At 32.5% G+C, this 21411-nt stretch overlaps 4 protein-coding genes and 1 pseudogene across 5 annotated transcripts; 4 read left to right on the top strand and 1 right to left on the bottom strand.

Annotated features, from left to right (window-relative positions):
• The first annotated feature begins 732 nt into the window (after positions 1-732).
• Positions 733-4563, top strand: LOC120127662 (calcium/calmodulin-regulated receptor-like kinase 1). Of its 2 annotated transcripts, none has more exons than XM_039145526.1 (8): positions 733-954; positions 1735-2097; positions 2654-2807; positions 2892-3018; positions 3500-3585; positions 3705-3776; positions 3855-4058; positions 4133-4563. In XM_039145526.1, the coding sequence occupies exons 2-8, from the start codon at positions 1784-1786 to the stop codon at positions 4463-4465; spliced, it is 1290 nt and encodes a 429-aa protein (XP_039001457.1). In that variant the 5' UTR covers positions 733-954; positions 1735-1783; the 3' UTR covers positions 4466-4563. The 2 variants fall into 2 exon arrangements, with proteins under 2 accessions (XP_039001457.1, XP_039001458.1); XM_039145527.1 differs by lacking the exon at positions 733-954 and adding an exon at positions 1114-1204.
• A 432-nt stretch (positions 4564-4995) lies between these two features.
• Positions 4996-6693, top strand: LOC120127799 (annotated as a pseudogene).
• A 205-nt stretch (positions 6694-6898) lies between these two features.
• LOC120127710 (dihydroflavonol 4-reductase-like) lies at positions 6899-8500 on the top strand. Its single transcript, XM_039145568.1, has 5 exons — positions 6899-7052; positions 7136-7353; positions 7447-7585; positions 7693-7941; positions 8022-8500. Exons 1-5 carry the CDS (start codon positions 6899-6901, stop codon positions 8210-8212), a joined length of 951 nt encoding a protein of 316 aa, XP_039001499.1. The 3' UTR covers positions 8213-8500.
• Positions 8501-9686: 1186 nt separating this feature from the next.
• LOC120127820 lies at positions 9687-11529 on the bottom strand. Its single transcript, XM_039145635.1, has 2 exons — positions 10810-11529; positions 9687-10453 (listed from the first exon to the last, which is right to left on the bottom strand). Exons 1-2 carry the CDS (start codon positions 11450-11452, stop codon positions 9822-9824), a joined length of 1275 nt encoding a protein of 424 aa, XP_039001566.1. The 5' UTR covers positions 11453-11529; the 3' UTR covers positions 9687-9821.
• Positions 11530-12756: 1227 nt separating this feature from the next.
• LOC120127822 (histone H2A.6-like) lies at positions 12757-19568 on the top strand. The gene is made up of 3 exons (XM_039145638.1): positions 12757-12761; positions 18547-18742; positions 19126-19568. The coding sequence occupies exons 2-3, from the start codon at positions 18554-18556 to the stop codon at positions 19336-19338; spliced, it is 402 nt and encodes a 133-aa protein (XP_039001569.1). The 5' UTR covers positions 12757-12761; positions 18547-18553; the 3' UTR covers positions 19339-19568.
• Positions 19569-21411: the final 1843 nt, after the last annotated feature.

Here is a 21411-nt window from a genome sequence, read left to right as displayed (position 1 = left end):
TCGAGTTGAATAAATAATATAAAATTTTTTGGTTGAATTGGCCGAAATCCAACCAAACCAGGTCCATCCCTGGTACTATTTACTCTAAAAGATGCTTTTTTTTTTACCGTTGATAGTTAGAAGCACACGATAGGAAATATTTTAGGATAAACTACATATTTAGTATTTAAACTATTATTTTTATTTTATTTTAATATCTACATTTTATTTTTTAAAAAACATACTTAATGTTTTATTTAAATTTCAATTTGGTACCCACCATAAGGTAATACCATATTATTATTATATTTTTTTAAAACATCATATCAACAGTTCTGTTAATTTTTTAATGACAGGTACCAAATTGAAATCTAAATTAAACGTTAAGCATGATTTTAATAAAAAGAAAGTTTAGCTATCAAAATAGAAAAGTAATAGTTTAGATATTAAACATGAAATTTATCCAATATTTTAATGGATAAGAATTATATAAATAAATAATATCCTAAACATAATTATACACGTATATTATAAATAATTATAAATAATAATTTTTTTAACTGGTTAAATTTTGATTTAATTAATACCTTTTAAAAAAATAATAAAATTAAACACATATAAATGCAATAATGTTCAATTTAAAATCCGAAGATTATATATGGAGGATATTTCTCTTTCACAGCAGTCGCGCCTTTATTATACAAACGGCGAGTCACGTATTCCATTTTTAAATTACTTATTAGGGAGCATTCCCCTGTAATTACACTGAAACAATAATTCCAGATTTTCGTTTCCTTTCTTTTCAAACTTTCACAAACATCTCTCCTTTTTCACTTCTCAACTCTCAGATTCGCTCTCCCTTTAAATTTCCACTCAAAGAATTTTGCTATCTTATCATTTTCCACTGCTGTTTTCCCTTTTCTTTCTCCTTGCTCCAATGAAATTTTGAAACTGAAGAAATGTCTTTTAAAAGAGGTACCCTTCAAAGTTAGTTTTATTTGTTTTTTTGGTTTATTTCTTCAGCAATGATTTTAAATTTATAGAAATAAATTCTGGTTTTTGTTGTTTTTTTTTTTTATTTCTGGCATTGTTGTCATGTTTTAATGGGTTAAAAGTTTTCTGCTTCTGGGTGCTTTTTATTTCGTTCTTGCTCTGCACTCTGTTTGGTTGGTGAGAAAGCTTAGGGAAAGAGAATTTGGAAACTGAAAGTAAAAGAAACTTATAGGTTCACTTAAAAGCTCTTTGCTTTCCTGGAACTCTTTTGGAGTTCGTTAACTCTAAATTCTTTTTTCTTAGTAACCATACAGATCATCATATGTAATTCTTGTTTTTTAATCATAATCAGCAGAAATTTTCAGTTTTTGATTCATAGTAAATAATAGGTTTTTGACCAAAGCTAATCAGATCAAGTGTATTTTTCAAATCACAAGCTTTGAGGAAATTATTGGTTTTTTTTTTTTACTGAATTTTGTTTCCGGGAGTCTTTCCTAATTGTTTCCTTCTGCAGTCATTTGAATTCGAGCAGTTTTGGTATAAGACCAGTTAGAAAGTTGTTCCATTTGTCGTGTATGTTTGACTTTTATTCCATTTGCTGTGAAAAATGCCATGAAAGTTTTAAACTTGACCTTCTAGATTTAGTTAAATTAGCCTTATTTGACCCTGAATTGCTTTACAGATTTTTAATTTTCTTTTTCTTATTGTCAATGTTTTGATAGTTTAGAATTGGCTTGATTTGACCAAGAATTGTATTTGCAGTTGGTTCAATGGACGGGAGGCTTGAATAGCAAATAACAAAAGAGCAGAAATGAGAGGGGAGTCCTCTGGTTTGATCATTGGGATTTCTATAGGAGTGGTGATTGGTGTGCTTTTAGCTATTTTTGCATTGTTTTGTATCAGGTATCATAGAAAGAGATCTCAGATAGGAAACAGCAGTTCCAGGAGAGCTGCAACTATCCCTATCAGGGCTAATGGAGCCGATTCTTGTACTATGTTATCCGATTCAACTATCGGCCCCGGCTCACCTGTGAAATCTGGAAGAAATGGAATGTCTGTTTGGCTTGACGGGCTTAGGAAAAGCAATGTTGTCTCTGTGTCTGGAATACCCGAGTATTCATACAAGTACGTTTATTTTGAAAGTTATTGTACTTATTCATCATGGTAGTTGGTTTTGAGTTGTATTGATTTTAACAAAATATTTTTCTTTAATTTCATGTATATGTGATTATGTGTCAAGAAAATATGTTAGTAATTGGTTTGTTTTGTTATATTTTATATGATAAATGATTTAACAGCTGCGGGAAGTTGTTCTTGTGGTCCATTCATAAATAAACTTTGCTTAGGTTTTTCACGTTGTGCCCCAAGATAGCTTGATGGGGATTTTCAAAGTATTCCAGTTTTGGAATCTGTCAAGTTGTGTTTGTTTTCAGTAAAAGTGAGCATTCTTGATGAGAAACTAACTCGATTCCTTGTAGGGCTATAGTTTTTCAGTATCAGGCAACTGCTATCCCTAAAATCGAGCTAATATCCCGAACTTAAGAATGCGTTTGAGACCTTAATACTTTCATTCATGCTATAGCAAACTAGTAGTATAGTTGGGTGGTTTGAGGTATGAATGTGTATATTTTGCATGAATTTTTCCTATTTTGTTAATTTGTCGATGTTGTTATCGATACAGGGATTTGCAACGAGCAACTTACAATTTTACAGCACTAATAGGACAAGGAGCCTTTGGTCCGGTGTATAAAGCTCAGATGTCAACTGGTGAGATTGTTGCAGTGAAAGTGCTTGCAACTGATTCTAAGCAAGGAGAGAAAGAGTTCCAGACTGAGGTAGGGATGTTTAGTAGTTTGCTTTTTATTGCTCCTTTCTACTCTCTCCTGCTTGTTTAATGTTTCATCCTCGTAACATTTCAGGTTATGTTGTTGGGAAGACTGCATCACAGGAACCTTGTAAATTTGGTCGGATATTGTGCAGAAAAGGGCCAGCATATGCTTGTCTACGTGTACATGAGTAAAGGCAGCTTGGCTTCGCATTTGTACAGTAAGTATGCTGTCAACTCTCTCCGTAGAAAGGTTAGTATAATTTTGAATGGCCAAAACTGGAAACTGTTCTATGGACTTGTATATCAGCTGGTCTCGCTCATCTCTACGTTCACATTATTTGCAAAACAAAGCTTTTCTGGAGGTTTGGCATTCAATATTTTCTTAGTACATGCTAGGCATCCGACATAAAACCGACTGTTAATCGGTGGAGAGGTCCAACTTGAAAATAATACCGCAGGAAATCCAGTACTTACTATTTGTGGAACATCATCAGCACAACATTTAACACACTTGAACTGTGAAAATCAACTGTTAGGTGAAAATAAATCTATATAAGTATGCTTTGGATCGCAATTAGCATCGAATTATTATTAACCATCTAGAAATTAGGGTTTAGGAGGAACTTTATAGTGCTTGCTAATTGAAAAATATACACGAACACTAGCTTCTGTTGAAAACAGCATTTCCTCTTTGTGCAGGTGAAAACCATGAACCTCTAAGCTGGATTTTGAGGGTTTATATTGCTTTAGACGTAGCGAGGGGCTTGGAATATCTTCATGACGGGGTAATATTACTACTTATTCGGACCATACTTTAACCTGTCTACATGTATCTGTGGATTCTCGTGCGTGCATTTTGTGTTTTTTGAAAACATTTATAAATTTGTTCATGCTTCGGTTTCAGGCATCTCCTCCCATAATACACCGGGACGTTAAGTCTTCCAATATTCTGTTGGATCAGTCCATGAGAGGCAGGGTATGTTCATGCAGATTGTTATATGTACTATTGTCATAACACAAGCATGAGATTCTATTAAGATTCGATCTTAAGCAGGTAGCCGATTTCGGTCTTTCAAGGGAAGAGATGGTAGACAAACATGCGGCTAACATACGAGGAACATTTGGATATCTTGATCCAGAGTATATATCTACGAGGACCTTTACCAAGAAAAGTGATGTTTACAGCTACGGGGTATTGCTGTTTGAACTCATAGCAGGCAGAAATCCTTTACAGGGTCTCCTGGAATATGTTGAGCTAGTAAGATCTCTCTTTCACACCCTTTTAAAAGCTGAGTTCGTATCCATGGAATATAATAGTGATGTGACCAACAGGCAGCTATGAGTACCGAAGGGAAAGTCGGGTGGGAGGAAATCGTGGATTCACGATTGGATGGGAAATTTGACCTGCAAGAGCTCAACGAAATAGCAGCCCTCGCTTATAAATGTGTGAACCGTGTTCCAAAGAAACGACCTTCCATGAGGGACATCGTGCAAGTGCTAACGCGAATCCTTAAAACAAGACACAGCAAGAAACACCAGAAGTCCCAATCCGCAACTGCGGGTGAGGTTTCAGTCGACTTAGAGCAAGGAGAAACTAAGAATCAGATAACCGAACACCGGAGAGACGAGTCCATGGACAGTGCAGCTGACACCATTGAATTGTAACCCAGTGGTTCTTCCATTTGTTAAAAGGGCATTTGGGTTTGGTCTTTGTGTTCAGATGTGAAGGAGGGCATGCTTGTAGAATTTGAATTCTCGTTTGAGTTTTTTTTAGGGTAAAAAAGATTGTTTATAATTTGTTGTAACATACTTAGATTTTCCTCCTTCCATTTGCTGATCTAATTTTGTATATTAAACACTTTAGTAATGAAAGCATAGATAATCAAAGTTGAATCTTAAAATTATACATGAATTTTAGTAAAATAAGTAATATTATACATAAAATTTGATTTTGTACAATTATATATATATAAAAAATTATTTTGCTTTGGATTTTACAAACCACTGGAACTGTTACCAATTTAACATCATTTTATGTTTACATCACGCATACACGATAATTTTATAATTTTGAGATGTTTTTTTAATAATGAATTTAATTGGATTCCATTATTAAGCCCAAAGCCCATGACTTTATTTTTTCACCAAAAGTTAGTCTAAAAACTACGTCGTTTCCAACATCATCCATCTTTTATTACCCACAATTTCCACACACCATATTTATCGCCATCATCAAAACAGTAGCTCTCGACATTCAATTTACAGATCCGTTGAAGAAGGCGAAAATGGCAGCCATGGCTGCGTTGCAAAGCTCATTGACTGGTCTTTCGCTGTCCTCGAACTCCTTTTTGGGCCAACGTCTCTCAATTCCTCCTTCTTTCTCCCCTCTTCATGTAAATTCTCTTCCTTTTTTCCCTTTCAATTTTTCCATCAATTATTTTGCTCCCATCTTCACATTTTTCACTTCTTTGGAGGTTATACGGAAATGGATGATTCATAAATTTCACTCCTTTTGTAGTTTTTTGCCTTATACTTTTGTTGGCCAAATGTAAAGCAACTTGCTTTATTGTATTGGTGTTAAAAGGACCAAACTTTTGACATGTAAAAGCTATACAATTTACGAAGCTATTCCATTGTCTATGTTTTGTTTAGTGTTTTGGTTAACTGTGCATGTTCTATGCATTGTGCTTTGTCAGATTGATGAATGTTCTTCATGTGCTATACGGTTCACTGTTTTTGTTTCACGCAGATCAAGCCAAGCGAGAATCCCATGTCACACTGTAGTGAAGGTTGGTATTTCTGCCTCCTCATTTTCGTGCAATTCTTTTCATATTTTAACCGAAATTTCTGTGCTAGGAGGGAAAAACATGAACCATAGAAACAGTAAAGCAAATTAAACTTTTCATGGTGGAATTTTCAGAGGGAAGAATTTGGTCTTTCACTTACAGATACAGGGGATATACTTTCATATTAATTTTATATTTCCTTATCCGAATTTCGAATCTGTTCATGCTAGTAAATGCTTTGTTAGTTCAGCAGATGAACTTTGCATTCTTTTTGAAAAGAGTCTTATTTAGGAACTGCTAGTTTTTCCATGTCTAACATGTTTAGTAACTATTTCTTGGTTTCTTACCCCTTTATCTTGCACAGCTTAAACGATGGGAACGGAAGGAATGTAAACCGAATAGCCTTCCGGTTTTGCATAAATTGCATGTTAAGGTTGGGGACACCATTAAAGTAATCTCAGGCCGTGATAAGGGCAAGATTGGAGAGGTATCCAAGATCTTTAATCATAACAGCACCATTGTAGTGAAAGATATCAACTTGAAGACTAAGCATATGAAGAGCAGAGAAGAGGGTCAACCAGGACAGATAATTAAGGTCATGCTTTTGTTTCTTTTTCCTTCGTGGCATTGATCGGAATACGTTCTCTGCATTACTAATTCCGGGTTTATTTAGACTACGGTTATGATTACTAGAAACTGCAAGCTTACTTCCATTGCCTTCTTGTATGTAAGTATATGTTCACCTCATTTGCCTTTCTGTTGCACCGATCCACAGCTCAAATGTGATGCTCTATTCGAAAGAGAAAGAAGTGACCAGCCGGATGGGTCATAAAGTGTCGGATACTGGGAAAAAGGTCCGCTACCTCATAAAGACAGGAGAAATCATCGACAGTGATGAAAACCGGAAGCAACTGAAGGAAGCTGCGAAAGAGAAAACCGAAGTAGCCACCGCTGCTCCTACTGTTGATTCTACTGCCGCCTCTTAGAACCTAAGATATCATAATTTTGAAAACCAACGTGGCTTCTGAAATTCTTGATGTTCTTTATGTGTAGTTTTTCCATGTTTATGCGTCAATTACTTTAAAATATATTCAAAGATTGTCCATTCTTTTTTGCCAACAGAAAATTTCTCTGTTGATCAATGGTTATGTCTGTGTCCAACAGTAAATAAATACAATTATAATTAATTATTAATATAAATTACTAAATTAATAATTAAAATAAATTTAAACCAAATTTAAAATCCCATACGATAAGAGTTAAACGTAAACCTTGAAGTTGTCTTATTTGTTGTTGCGTCCCACATATTGCCATGGTACCATTACGGATTGGAGGCGACCAACTGGGATTAATCATAGCCGATTTGCAGGAAGAAGGGAGCTTTGATGAGGCTGTCAAGGGATGCGATGGTGTATTTCATGTGGCAGCTTCGATGGAATTCGATGCCAATACAGATGAGAATAATGGTAAATTCTGCATTTTATCTTCAAAGAATTTTCATTCACATTTCAACAGTTCACCCATCTAACAGAACATTTGATTTTTCAAGAATCATATGTTAGATCAAATATCATTGTGCCTGCAATCAAAGGCACTGAAAACCTCCTAAATTCTTGCTTAAGATCCAACACTGTGAAAAGGGTTGTTTTCACATCGTCCATAAGCACCATCACTGCCAAAGACAGTTATGGAAATTGGAGATCTGTTTTTGATAAATCTTGCCGGACCACATTTGTGCATGTCTTGAATGCAAAAGCAAGTGGATGGGTATAAAGCTTTCTGCCTCGTCTTCTAGTTCCTCCTGCAAATGAAAGTTATCTATATGTGTATATATATGTATATATTGCTGGCTCTCAACAGGTTTATGTCCTCTCGGAGCTTTTGACTGAAGAAGCAGCATTCAAGTTTGCAAATGCAAATGGTATTTATCTTGTTTCCGTTACTTTCCTCACGACGACCATTCCCTCTAGCATTCAAGTGCTCCTGTCTCCAGTCACAGGTTATCAGCAAAAGGGATCCATTTCATTTTCGAATTTATATATATATATATATATATGTAAATAACATCATTGAATAGAAACCTACATTTTGGTTTAACTTATGCAGGTGATCCCAAGTACTTCTCGATACTGTCTGCTGTAAAAGCTAGAATGGGGTCTGTTGTTTTAGTTCATATTGAAGATATATGCAGAACCCACATATTTCTGATGGAGCAAGCCAGAGCGGAAGGTAAATACATATGCTGCATCCGCAGCTGTCTGATGTCCGAAATGATTACTCGCCTTGTTCAAGAGAATCCAAGCTCAAATATTCAGAGGAACGTTGCCATCAATAATTTCAGAAAGATGAAATTTGGTAATCTGATATGTTTCCCTCTTTGGTTTTTCTATGGTTCCAGGTTGGAGGCAGAGGAAGAACGTTTGAAACATCCTGAGATTTCTTCATTTACAAGCATGAAATAGAAGATATAAACCATCAAACAATCATTGCATGTGTAGATTATGGATTTCTGCCCCATACCAGAAGGCGATATATTGTGTGCCCACTTTCCTACCATCCCAGTAATCAAAATTCAATCCAGTTATTAATGCATGCAACTACGCTAACCGAGTTTACCGAAACGTGAGCATGTCATGCGGCATTAACAGATTGAACGGCATCAGTTTCGGCGCCAAACTCGCCCTATATTCTTACACCAGACGTAGACTAACTGATGAAGGGTTGAGCAGTCTAAAACACTTAATGCTGACTGACTCATTTGCCTTCATGAAATGGGGAACTTGAGACATGGGCCAAAAAGAATAAATAAAAAGACAGGCTTATTTATTCATTTCTTGGACTATCCAATGGCTTGTAAAATTGTTGCAGAATGTACACATGAGCTAAAGCTTTAATGCAAAAGCTACTTCTTCAACTAACTCAACAAACTTTTTCCCTTTAATGGTCCAGTGTTGGTTATATAGATTATTCTATCCCACTTTGCTTGATTTGGGACCATTTTTAGGACAAATTCAATTTTCTTACCAACGCAATTTTGGTTGACAAAAGTAGCATCAAGAGGTATTATGAACTCACAAAACCCATATTGTCCTAAAGTTTAAAGTTCTGCAATTTTTATCCAGTTGAGCCTATTCATGCCATTGCAGTCAAAAAAAAGTATTAGGCACCGATGAGTCGAGGATATGACCTTCCAAAGATCCTCAAATTCATAACTCCGTCGAATACGTAGCCGTATTTGAGATTTATAGCTGAGTTCGAGTATCGAAAAGAATGGCTTCAACAATGGCTCAGGAAGGTGACAACACACTTGAAGAGTCTAAATCAGTTCTGAAAATGGAGGAAAATAAATATCTTTCATTTGAGTTCATCTGCTTCCAAACTACCCCCAATCCAATATTTAAGACATAAATGAATTGAATTCAATATCTAGAATTTATGTTTTATTCAGACAGGTGAAATGAGAAGGGGCTTACATTCATTTATGACATGCATGTGCCAGAGAGCCTTTAAAGGCTATACTGATGTTGCAACAAGGAAATGACATGTGATTAAAAATCATACTCGTATAGAAAAGCTGTAAAGATCCTTCTATTTACCCAGTGAAATTCATAGTTTGAAATTAAGAGAGGGAAAACAAAGAAGGGTTGTTTATTTTGTACCAGTTTTGAGATAAAAATGAAGAAGACAGAATTAAAGATGTCCATGCTAGTGTTTTCCAAGGTTTTTGCCTCTTGTTGGTAAGGACCACAAGCAAGTGGACACATTAGCACGTTCATTTGTATTTTTTTTCATTGTTTTTCTTACCAGACAACACGAAAACATGCTTAGAAGAGTCCCATGTTCTTAAATCACTATACCTTTATGAAATGAAATCAACATGACAATAATTAAACTTGTTCTCTAAGCAATCATGCAACTGGTTTGAATGCTTAATCAATGGTCAAATTATTTTGCCATGAATTTTATAAGTTATTTGATCTTTTAATGAAATCCTGGATTTGTCTTTTTGCATGTGCATATCTTCATCTCTTATCCAAATATTTGGACATTTTTCATCTACAGTTACAGTTTCTTGAACAAGAAAAAGAATCACATGAATCTGAGGTGCACAAACCAGACATATTAGGAATTAACAAGAATATTGCAACAAGAATGAGAATTCTTTCAAGAAAGGGATTCGCATAAACATCACAGATTCACAAATTCCAAGTTAAAAGCACTTGAGATTTGTTTCTTCAAGGCTTGCAGATTACCACAAAACAAGGAAGGAGAGCTCTAGGATTGAGCAGATAAAGTTCTTCGATGTTCGAATACAGACCAACTTTCCCGGCCAATGAGTCGAATCCGGTTTGGCCTGCCATTTCTTGTATGTTCTCCAAAGGTCTATGAACTCTCCCGGCTATTACTCTGCAAACTATCAAAGCTTTCCTTATAGATGGATCGTCTTCAACAACTCGAATCGACTCATAAGCTCTTCCACTTGTGGAAGTCGTGAAAACCCCAAGACCTTCCTTGAGTTCCTTCTTGGCGGAGAATCCGTTCATAATAATCCGACAGACACAACATTTTTCGGATATACAAAGACTCGAGGAGCCATTTAGACCGAGAGAACACGCCACGGTCGTGCCATAGAACCTCAACAGCTCGTTTCCATCAGCGATGCATCGAGAATGTTTCTTGGGGAGCTTGCTTGCTTTAACCTTCACCATGTCCCTATATTCCTCGAATCGAGCCAGGGTTTTCTGCATGTTGTGGACTTTCAGAACCCTTTCGATCCGGCCGCAATGGTTCTCGGACTTCAACCAATTCGTCCGGCATATGATTTCAACAATCTTCCTGGATGAGTCGCCTTCCACAAGCTCAGTAACTGCCAAAAAATGGGAGAATGTTTAACACTACAGATGATAATGAAAAATCAATTCCGAAACAAAAGCCCCACAATGAACAATCAACTTGAATTATTTGCAGCAAAACAAACTATGAAAATGGTATCTAGGAAATATGTTAAAAAGTAAAGGAAAAGGCTTGGATTGTTCATTGGTAAAGGTAAAATCTTGGAATGTTCATTTCAAAAAGGGGAAAAAGACTAAATTTTGTGGTGAGAGGAAAGTGAGTGATTTTAAGTACCCAGAAGATAAGAAAACAATGGAGGAAAAGCAAAGTCCAAAAATTTCAATAAATGGAAAGACTGTATTTTTAAAGAAATTCAACCAAAAAAATTACCAGCATGCTTGGAGAGATGGTGAGTTTCAGCAGCTTCGGATTTGGTAAATTGCTCTCCACATTTGTGACAAATGATTATAGAACATCCGTTGGAGTCTGTCTCGAGTGGAACCCTATTGCTTGAATGGACATTGCCTCCTCCAAAACCAGAACTTTTCCTTCCAGATAAAAGGAAAGGTGATTTCCTGGTATTTGTAGCAGATGAATTCTTAAAATAATGCATTGTTGGGTGGCCACCAGGACCTGGTGTTCCAGGCCTTAAGGTACCAACAAAAGTTGAACCGCCGCCACCACCATTGGAATCACTATTGCCACCACCATTGCTGACACCATCTTGGAACCCTCCAATGCCAGTGATTTTCAGCTCACACCTTGAGTTACTGAGAATAACTTCATGGGTTATGGGGTTAAGAAACTCACTGCTACCAATGGATCTCGGACTGCAACTCGGTGGCTTCTCTAGATGTCTCTTGCTTCCATGGATTACATCTTTCAGATTTGCTATGGACCTTGAACACCCTGACCTGCCTGCTTTTCTCGTCAATATTGTACTCAATTGCTTCCTGGTTTTTGGGTCATGAACATCTGATGGCTCTGATTTACAGTGTAAAGATCTCTTCAAAGAAAACCAAACTGTTGGCATATTTCTTCTTCTTCGAAAATGAACCAGCAAAATTCAAAAAAGATTCAACCTTGCTCTTCTTCAGCAATTATGATATTCGTTTTCCATTTCTCCACCATTAGTACTACTTTTGCCATGAAATCTGGGTTTTCTAGCTCTGTATTTTACTCCATTTCCCAGCAGTTTCCTTTCCATATTTGGGACCATATGAACTCAGCAGCTGAATCATATCCTGTAGAAGAAAAAAATCATAAAAGAAAGAACCGCAACCCAACACCCAGGATTTTTTTAAAAATAAAATAAAGAAATCAAACTAAGAACTTAAATGTAGTAGCATGCTGCTGTACGACAGTTCTTACATGAAAAGCTCAGCTCAGCACTAACCATCAGCCAACAAAAATATGTTTTTCAGCCTTGTCTGATTAAATAAAAATCAATGATAAATTGATCACTAGGACAATAGTTTATATAAATAAATAATACGATTTAAATTTATAAGATAAATGAATGTATCAAATAATTTTAGTAATAAAAAATAATATTTTTTAAAAAAAATTGAGAACGATCAATTGTATCGGTGTATATAAATTATCAATTAGTTAAAATTATTTTAAATATATATTATATTATAATCATCATACTATTTAATTTTTTTAATAAAATTAATATTGAATGTAATAATAATTTTTAAAAATTGATATTAATTCTTTAAAGAAATGTGACGATAAATAATTTATAACATTAACATTTTCCAATATAAATATCTCTCGAGTGACACAATTATTCCCAAGGAAGCGGTCAATTTGAAAATTTCAAGGTTTCTAATGTGGCCCCTAATTTAAATGCAAAACTAGTGGTGTTCCGGTTCTACTATACGTCCCGTGAGTCATTTGTAAAAATAGATAACATCTTTCATAAAATGTAATATGTAAAGATGATGTAATAACTTTGCTACGTAATTAAATTATATTGTTTCTTACCAATCAAGTCCTTGTCAAAATATACCTTTGGTCCCCAAAAATCATACCATAGTGTAAATAAGACAAGCTTCATGCCATTATATGTATATTATCCATAGAATAATTAATTTCCATTACTATTGCTTGTGTATTTTTGTTATGATAAATTATGCCTTTTTATATTATTTAAATATACTACAACTTATAATCTTTTAAAAAAATATTAACTGAATTAAAATTTTGAGTATAAAAAATACTATTAATTTTTAAAAATATTTGACTACTTGAGACGTGTATCTTACAAAATTTACTCTTACGATGAAAATCATATTTATTTTAATGATTACATTTGGATAGTAATTTTAATTTTGGTTGAAATATCAAATTATTATTTAAATTTGTATCCTAAAATTAAGGGTTAAAGAGGAACAATAATGAAGCTGAGTGGAGTGTTTAGAGAGAGAAAGAGAGAGTAAACTGATAATTAGGTTTGGACAGACAATGGAACACTAATCTCAATGCAACTTTTCAAAAACACACACAAACTAATGAACAACCGTAAAACAAGAAAGTTGTGAAAAAGAGGTGACCCCCAAAAAAAATATTTTTGGGTAAACTACAAGTCTACACCCCCAATGTAATCTAGTTATAAGTTTGGTTATAAACAAATAACTTTTTTAAATATTATATAAATAAGTTTTTTGAATAATATATAATTTATATAAATGAGTATATTCTTAAAATTAAAATAAATGTTTAGTGTGCCCTGGTATAATAATATTTTTAATTCTCAAAATTTATATATGTTAATTAATTTTATCTTAATTTGAAATAACTTTGATATTTTATATTTAAAAATTACATCAATTTAGTCTTTTTTTTACGATATTGTCAAAGAAAACGAGTAATTAAATCAAAAACAGTTAAATAACTACATTTTGTCATAAAGCAACAAAAAAATTATTGTTAAACTATTTTTATACCAAGAAAATAATGTAACACTTATGAGAGAATAATAAACAATTTAAGAGAAGAATATGAATTAAAATGATGAAGCTTTACAATATTAAGGATTGAGTTTATTAAAATATTTCAAATTATGATCATATTGATAGATTGTAGAAGTTTTAAAAATTAAAACTATTATTATATTAAACAGTCGTTATTTCTTTCTCATATTTAATAGCCAGTGATTTATTTATGATAATATTTTAATTAAATGGTATGCATATAACTTTCTTAAAAAATAATATATTTATTATCAAATTTATAATTAAACGATCTTAAATATAATTTACTCTTCTTCCTTTCTTTTTTTATTTATCTTATTGTTGTACTAAAGAGACATACAAAGAGAATTTATTAAGTAATTTTAATGATTAAAAAGAGTGTTGATTGTTCTTTCTTAAAGTTATGTGTTCGAGCAGATGCTTTTGTAGAGTTTATATACTTTATCAATAATTAAATAAGATTATAAACAATTATTACCTTTTAATCGTCAAGTTATTAAAAAACATACAAAGAGGTGATATTCCCAACTTTTACGTCCACTTGTTGATGAGTTTTTGTGTTTATTTAAAAGTATATATAAATAAACAAGTAATAGTATCCAAGCAATTGGGGATAGTGCTCACTGCTCAGTGGTGTTTATGAACCAATTTAATGCTAGCACATGCCATTATGAAGTTTCAAGTTTTCCCTACCGAACTGCATTTACTTTTAAAAATAATCATTCAAAAAATTACACCAAATTCTATATTCATATGTAGAGTTTAAATATACAACGTTGACGAACTATAAAAAATAATAAAATGGGTTTTGTTTCACATCAAACATAAATTATTAAAAAAACAATGCATCCTATTTAAATTAAATTTAAAAATTACACGAACAAAACATCTCGGTAGTAAATAAATTATTATTGTTCTTTGAAGTATTAGATTTGAGTATTATGAATGTCAAATAGTTGAAAATTATTTTAATGGATATTGCTTTGTATTTATCTCAAATTAATAAAAATTAAATTTATAAATTCAAATTTAAATGAAATTCAATAATCTTACTATTTGAAGTTGTTTAAATTAAACGACAAATACAATTAAATCGGTTAATTCATTTTCTTACATTTAATCGATCAAATCTAACAATATTTAAATCGATTTAATCAGTTAATTAACTTGTAAATTTTAATATCATACTATTGCACAATGGGTTAAAGCAAAAGACATTATACCAATTTGCTGGATTTTGAGGCCCAGAATAGTAAGAGCCATTGGTCTTTGGATTAAGTTATAGGATTGACATTTGATCCAAGTCTGATGAAAACCGATTCGATTTGATCGGTATTCATTTGATCCAATGTATGACACAAAGCTGAATCAAAATGTTTTCTGTATTCATCAGGATTGTGGTGGCGGTTGGCTTTCCGGCGCTGGTGATGGGAATGCTAGAGATTTCCAAATCAAAAGGGTCATGCCAGCAGCTTTTGCATCGCCATTTTCTACTTGTTGGAGGAATATTGTGCTTTGTTCATGGGATTTTAAGTGTTGGATTATATGTTTCTGCAAATTTAAGCTTTGAAAAGGAAGGAGATCCTTAAATAAAGAGTGTTCATCCATAATATGTATCAAAACACCGTTATATGTTCAATTAAATCTCTCTTCAAAATTGTTAATTTTTATTAAAACCTCTCAAAATTTTAAAAAGTTTTAATTAAACTCTCGTATTCATATATTTTAAAAAAAAATCTTATTTGGTCCTTCAATTTTTAATTTTTTTATTAGACCCCAAATATACCTCCACTTATCACAAACTCATCTAAAATTCGGCCGAAAACCCGATCGGGAGCTCATTTTCTGACTTGAGAAAGTCGGGTTTAATAATATTCTGATGTTATACAATGCGTTAGGTAATAAAAGTGTAAATTAAGTTTGAGTTTTAAAATTTAGGGTATACTACACGGGAGACCACTAATTATGGTAAAAAATCAATATAATCACCGAACTTTCAATTGAATCAATCAGACCATCCAATTATTTAATTAATTCAATCAAACCACCGGTCATTAATTTTTAACATAGGTGGTGACGTGTCCGTTAAGCTTAATTGACATAATTATATATTTGATCCTTAATATTTACATATTCTATCAATTTAGTCACTATTTTAATTCAATTAAATAAATTTAACTATCCAATTAGAATGTGACACGTGTCAATATATAATTGAAACGTTTATTTATGAATTTTAAATTATTTAATTAAATAATTTTTTTATCCAATGGAAGTGAAAATTAAAGGTACGAATTGGAGGGATAAAGTAGGCGCCCAAACGATTGGGCCAAAGGTCCCTATGGTTTAAAGTTACAACAATTTGTATTTGTCTTTCAAAGGTTTGTTAAAGATAAAAAATTAAACAAATTATTATTTAAATTAATTGTAAATTGTTTTTTTAATTAAAAATATTCAATTTATATATAAATTAGAAAATTTTTTAAAAAAATTGTTAATTCAAAAATTGACTGAATTAACCGAATTTTGTTCTGTTCGGTTAATAATTTTAAAATAAATTTCGGTTCGATTAATGATTAAAGGAAAAAAATTTGGTTAAATCGGTTCGGTTAACAATTTTCAAATTAATTCGGTTCGGTTAATAATTTTCAAATAAATTTTGGTTCGATTAACTGAACCGAATTAACAAAATTTTTGCTTCTATTAATTTGATTAATAATTTAAAAAATTGGTTAATTAGGTTCGATTAATAATTTTCAAATAAATTTTAGTTCGATTAACCGAACCGAATTAATTGAATTTTTCTTCCATTAATTCGATTAATAATTTTCAAAAAAATTTGGTTAATTCAGTTCAGTTAATAATTTTCAAATTAATTCAGTTTTGTTGATAATTTTCAAATAAATTTTGGTTCGATTAACCAAACCGAATTAACTGATTTTTTTAAATAATTATTAGTCGTGAATAATTTATATAATTTTTTTAATAATTTGTTTAATTTTGTATCCTTAACAAACCTTTAAAAGACAAATACAAATTATTGTAAATTTAAATCATTAAGAACCTTTGGCCCAATGGTTTGGGCGCCTAAAAAATAGCGGCTGGTGGTTTATTGAATCAATTAAATAGTTGAGTGAACTGAATTATTTAATTAAAAGTTAAGTGGTCATATTGATTTTTAGCTATATTTTAGTGGTCTCTCGTGTAGTTTACCCTCAAATTAAAGACTCAATATCGTTTTTTTTTTAATTTTTAATATATTATATTATTTATACAATATATATCACATAAAAATTGAACTTATGAAAAACATGTTAAATTAATCATGTATAAAAAGTCAAAATAAATTTTGATAAAAAGGAAACTTTTATAAAATTATTAAATTTAAAATCTAAGATATAATAAAATATTTCTTAAAAAATATGGTATAATTGATCTTGAGTAGCTTTGAAAACTGTTTTTAAAAGACTTGGAGGTTTTAAAACTACCATTTAAGACGAAAATATTTGGGTAAAATACACAAATAGCTTATAATTATAAGGTACTATTTTATTGAGGGTTAGTCTAAATATACCAAATCTATTACTAAATCTACCATTTTTTTATCATTATGTTTTTCTATTTTTTTTATTAAAGTTTTTTAGGTAGGTGTAATGATTATCTTTTTATTTTTTATTAAAATTTTCTTCAACATGGTAATAATTGTTTGGAATTATTTTCTCTGATCCGTTTGATTTTTCAGTATGTTGTTCGTGTTGGACTTGCGCAACTTTTTACCGTTCGAAACGTTGATCATAGATCCCGATCTCCATAAAGACCCCAAAAACCGTTCAAATTTATTTTCTTCGATCCGCCGATGTCCACCGTACTATCGTCCTGATTTTTCAGTATGTTGTTCGTGTTGACCTTGCGCAATTTTTCACCGTTCAGAACGTTGATCAGAGATCCCGATCGCCGGCGAAAATCCTACAAAATACATGAAATGTTTTTTTTTCTTTTCAATTCTTCTCTCTCATGTATGCTCCTCCTTCTCTTTGATTTTTATGATGGATTTTAACATAATGTAGCTGATGCTTTAAAATAATAGGTAGTGAGGTTTGATTCGGTAAGTTTAGTAAAATGGAGGTTGACTTGGTAAGTTTAGTAGAATGAAGGTTGACTTGGTAACTTTAGTAGTACCCATTATTAAGTCTCGTAACTATTAAAAATTATAAAATAGTCTTACCACTGTAGGAAGATGATTTGTTGAGTCCTCCTATCATTAAAAGTTACAACTTGGTCACCCGACTATTTATATGTTCCAACATCGTCTTTTTCTATTAAACTATTTATATGATAAAATTTTATCTCGTAATCATTTGAGTTGTATTTTGTGAATCAGCTCTCCATTTAGATAATGTCGTCGAGCCAACGCTTGAAATACTATATTGTCGAGGTAGTACTTTAAAGCAATGACGGTGTCACTATACATTATTAAAATATGATTTTATTATATCTCAATCAATAAGTCAATGTCCAACTCAGACGATCGTTAAATTTTCAATAGTCAGATGATCATTTGATATTTTTTAATAATCGATGAACTTAACAAAATAACATCCTATAATCAGATAATTATTTATGTACTTTACCAAAATAATATTATTTTAAATCCAATTTTATTTTGATCTAACTCTATCTTTCACAAGTCCATTCATACTCTTTATTTTTAAAAATACCCTTACAATATTATCAAATATAGGTTTTTTTATTATGTAGAGAGTTATTATATTTCTAAGACATATATCATGATTTAAAATTTTGAATTCACACAAAGTGGAACAACATAAACATCTTCAATGACTTAACCAATTAAATGATTTTATTTGAAATCCTTATCCCAATAAAATTTTCCCGCCTCAAATATAACTTACCCGAAAGCCTAAAATAGTGGTGGGAGCGGTGTGCAGTTCAAATCTAAGCCGTTTGTTTTATCACCATCCAACGGATCACATTATTGATCCGTGTCTTCTCTTTGCACTGGCTAGTTACTTTACGATCTCTCCAATATATATACTCAAAACAACCCGCAATTCTCATACTGATATATTTATTTCTTGTTCCCACGTTACTAGAGGCGTTTATTTACATTATTTTCCGTTGCGAGTCTAAAAATGGCTGGTCGGGGCAAAACTCTCGGATCCGGAGCGTCGAAGAAGGCAACATCGAGGAGTAGTAAGGCCGGTCTTCAGTTCCCGGTGGGTCGTATTGCTCGGTTCCTGAAAGCTGGGAAATATGCTGAACGGGTTGGAGCTGGAGCTCCGGTCTACCTCGCCGCCGTTCTTGAGTATCTTGCCGCCGAGGTTCAACAACTTCTTGTTCTTTTTTTATTTATTTTGGTTTTTGTCGAATTATTGTTGTCGATCGTTTATTTTTTCAAAAGAATATGCTTATTTTTCTTTGTAATATAATATAGGGTTTTCAATTTCCCCCTTTACTAGTGTATTTTCCCCCCTTCAAAATTCGCTTTTAATGTCAAGTTTCATGGGTATTTTCTAAATTAGGGTTCGTTTCCCCTAAATGTTTAGTATTGTTTATATGATTTCTGTTTCCCTCCTAACAATTCGATATCTTAATCCCCTTAAATTGTTCTATTCTCTATGGAGACGACATAACAATGATTGAAAATTCCGCCAATGATAGAAATTTGTTAATTTTAGTGGAAACCTTTTGTATCTAATTTCAGGTTCTTGAGCTTGCCGGAAACGCTGCCAGGGATAACAAGAAAACCCGAATAGTGCCACGTCATATCCAGCTTGCAGTAAGGAACGATGAAGAGCTGAGCAAACTGCTCGGAGATGTGACCATCGCTAACGGCGGTGTAATGCCCAACATTCATAGCCTTCTCCTCCCAAAGAAAGCTGGATCCTCCAAGGCATCCGGTGGCGATGGCGATTAGATTAGCTTCTTGAAGCTAGAATCAAATGACATCTTCTCTGTTCTGTCTTAAATCCAATATGAGATCGGACATTCTCGGAGTTTTTTATTGTTGCTCTATTAGTTTTTTTTAGGTGTTTTGATGTCTTCTTCTTAGGGAAATTTAGCTTGTTGACAGTGTTTTAGCTGAATAGGTAGTTTTAGTTTAAAATGTGAATATAATCGATCGTCCATCTTCTTGCTCCACTTGCTATCTTCTTTTCCTGTTTCATTAATAACATGTTTTGCAACATTCCAGTAATTATGTTGGGGAAGGACCCTTATGAACAAATCCTCTATTTCAGGGGCACATTGTAGTAATGTAATTCGGAAAAGATTATTGATTAATTATTCTTTTCGAGAACTAAGTACACTTTTATGATCCATCGGGCAATACTGATTCTCAGCTTCATCAGTGCTCTTAGATTCCTCTATCAACAAGCGGGCACCATCTTTTGAGTCTGGCTCAGGGGATGATGCCTGTGCTCATTGAGCTAAACTGAGGCCATCTGTCTGGGATTAAGTTACAACCAACCCTCAATAATTCAGTTGTGTGGAATTCAAGTTGTGATACGTACTTGCTATGTTAAGCTTGTAATATTTTTATTCGAGTATAGTTTTGAATTTTTGTTGGGTTGAGTCAGCAATACTTGAGCTTTAACTTGCCTCATTTATAGTCCTATTTATAACTTATAAGATAGTTTCGTTGTCTTTATGATATTTGAAAATGATAGACATCTATATCGTAGGATATAACTACTACTTGTTATAGCAACATAACTTCAGTGAACACATCAAGCTCAATATTTACGGATTTTTGAAAGAAAAATTGCTAAGTAAACATAAAGAAATGAGAAGGTAGTAAACAAAGAGGGGTCCAATCTGTTTAGACATTACACTTCGCCTATATCATGCAAGTGCACCTCCAATTTAAATTGAGATTAGATTACATCCCTCAACGTTTGTACACGAGAGTCTTTTGGTTTGCACGTTTATTAACCAACAAATTAGTTATTGCTTATTAATACCTTTTACACTTTATACTCTTCTCATGTGAGAGGAAAGTATTTTAAGCCATCAAAATTTATTCAGCAACATTTGCATATAGTTGACTTTAAATATCAATTTGTCATTCATTACTTAATTATTTTGGACATATTATACATAGTCTCATGAAATAAAATACGAAACTATACTATGATTATTTAATTCTCTAATTTTATCAATAAATAGTTCGCATTGAAATTTAAAAAATCCATTATTTTTCAACAATCCATTTTATTCCTCCCTTCATAACAATGTTACTATCACAGAAGAGTTCTTTGAAACATGAGGCTGGTCATTAAATTCTGAATAACGTAACTTTCATGATTAATATTGTAGTGTTAATTTCCACCAAGTTATGGTGTTGTTATTGTATGTTGAAATTTAGTACCGAGACATATATACGTGCCCTCGTGAGAGCACTTTTCCGCCAGATAAGACGTCCCATCCAATGAAATTGAAACGAATATCTTCCTTTCACACACCTTTGCATCATTTCATAGTCTAGATATTTGGGGTTGTAAGATGTATGTGTGAATATACGACAATAATTTATTTATTTTGAAAGGGTCTATGAATTAATACGAAGAACAATACAAAGTCTAAAATTAAACAAAAGGTCCAACAATCTATCAATAGGTCTCATGAAATTATTAGCACTTCTAAGGACTACTTGCTTGAACTTCAAGTCTACACAGTTTGATCCACATTCCACTCCTGTTTTAGTACCACCATGTTTCGCCTTTAACTTTTCATCCAACAAAAGGTTAAGCCCCAAGGTTGTATGCTTCCACCATAAGATTTCCACTCTAAATTATTGTCAGAATTACATTAACAAAAGAACTTCATAATCTAACATTAGTTCTTTTATATATATAAATTACATCATTAACCATCAATATATTGTTTATTTTTTTTATTTTGATCATTAAATTAGTTTTTAATAAAAATATCATGAATTTTATACAAACAATTTATCTAACATTCTGTTTCTTTACACTTCTAACTCTTT

Source organism: Hibiscus syriacus, unplaced genomic scaffold, assembly GCF_006381635.1.
Source record: "Hibiscus syriacus cultivar Baekdansim isolate YM2019G1 unplaced genomic scaffold, ASM638163v2 tig00110472_pilon, whole genome shotgun sequence".
Classification (NCBI taxonomy): domain Eukaryota; kingdom Viridiplantae; phylum Streptophyta; class Magnoliopsida; order Malvales; family Malvaceae; genus Hibiscus; species Hibiscus syriacus.
The sequence above is the reverse complement of the archived record's forward strand: the minus strand, read 5'-3'. Positions and strand labels throughout refer to the sequence as shown.

Coding starts and splice junctions, on each gene's coding strand:
- LOC120127662 (XM_039145526.1), top strand. CDS start 1,784: ATGAGAGGGGAGTCCTCTGGTTTGATCATTGGGATTTCTATAGGAGTG. Junction 2,808..2,891: donor AGAAAGAGTTCCAGACTGAG/GTAGGGATGTTT, acceptor GTAACATTTCAG/GTTATGTTGTTGGGAAGACT. Junction 3,777..3,854: donor ATCAGTCCATGAGAGGCAGG/GTATGTTCATGC, acceptor GATCTTAAGCAG/GTAGCCGATTTCGGTCTTTC.
- LOC120127820 (XM_039145635.1), bottom strand. CDS start 11,452: ATGCCAACAGTTTGGTTTTCTTTGAAGAGATCTTTACACTGTAAATCA. Junction 10,454..10,809: donor CCATCTCTCCAAGCATGCTG/GTAATTTTTTTG, acceptor ATTTTTTGGCAG/TTACTGAGCTTGTGGAAGGC.
- LOC120127822 (XM_039145638.1), top strand. CDS start 18,554: ATGGCTGGTCGGGGCAAAACTCTCGGATCCGGAGCGTCGAAGAAGGCA. Junction 18,743..19,125: donor TTGAGTATCTTGCCGCCGAG/GTTCAACAACTT, acceptor ATCTAATTTCAG/GTTCTTGAGCTTGCCGGAAA.
- LOC120127710 (XM_039145568.1), top strand. CDS start 6,899: ATGGTACCATTACGGATTGGAGGCGACCAACTGGGATTAATCATAGCC. Junction 7,053..7,135: donor CAATACAGATGAGAATAATG/GTAAATTCTGCA, acceptor TGATTTTTCAAG/AATCATATGTTAGATCAAAT. Junction 7,942..8,021: donor TTTCAGAAAGATGAAATTTG/GTAATCTGATAT, acceptor AAACATCCTGAG/ATTTCTTCATTTACAAGCAT.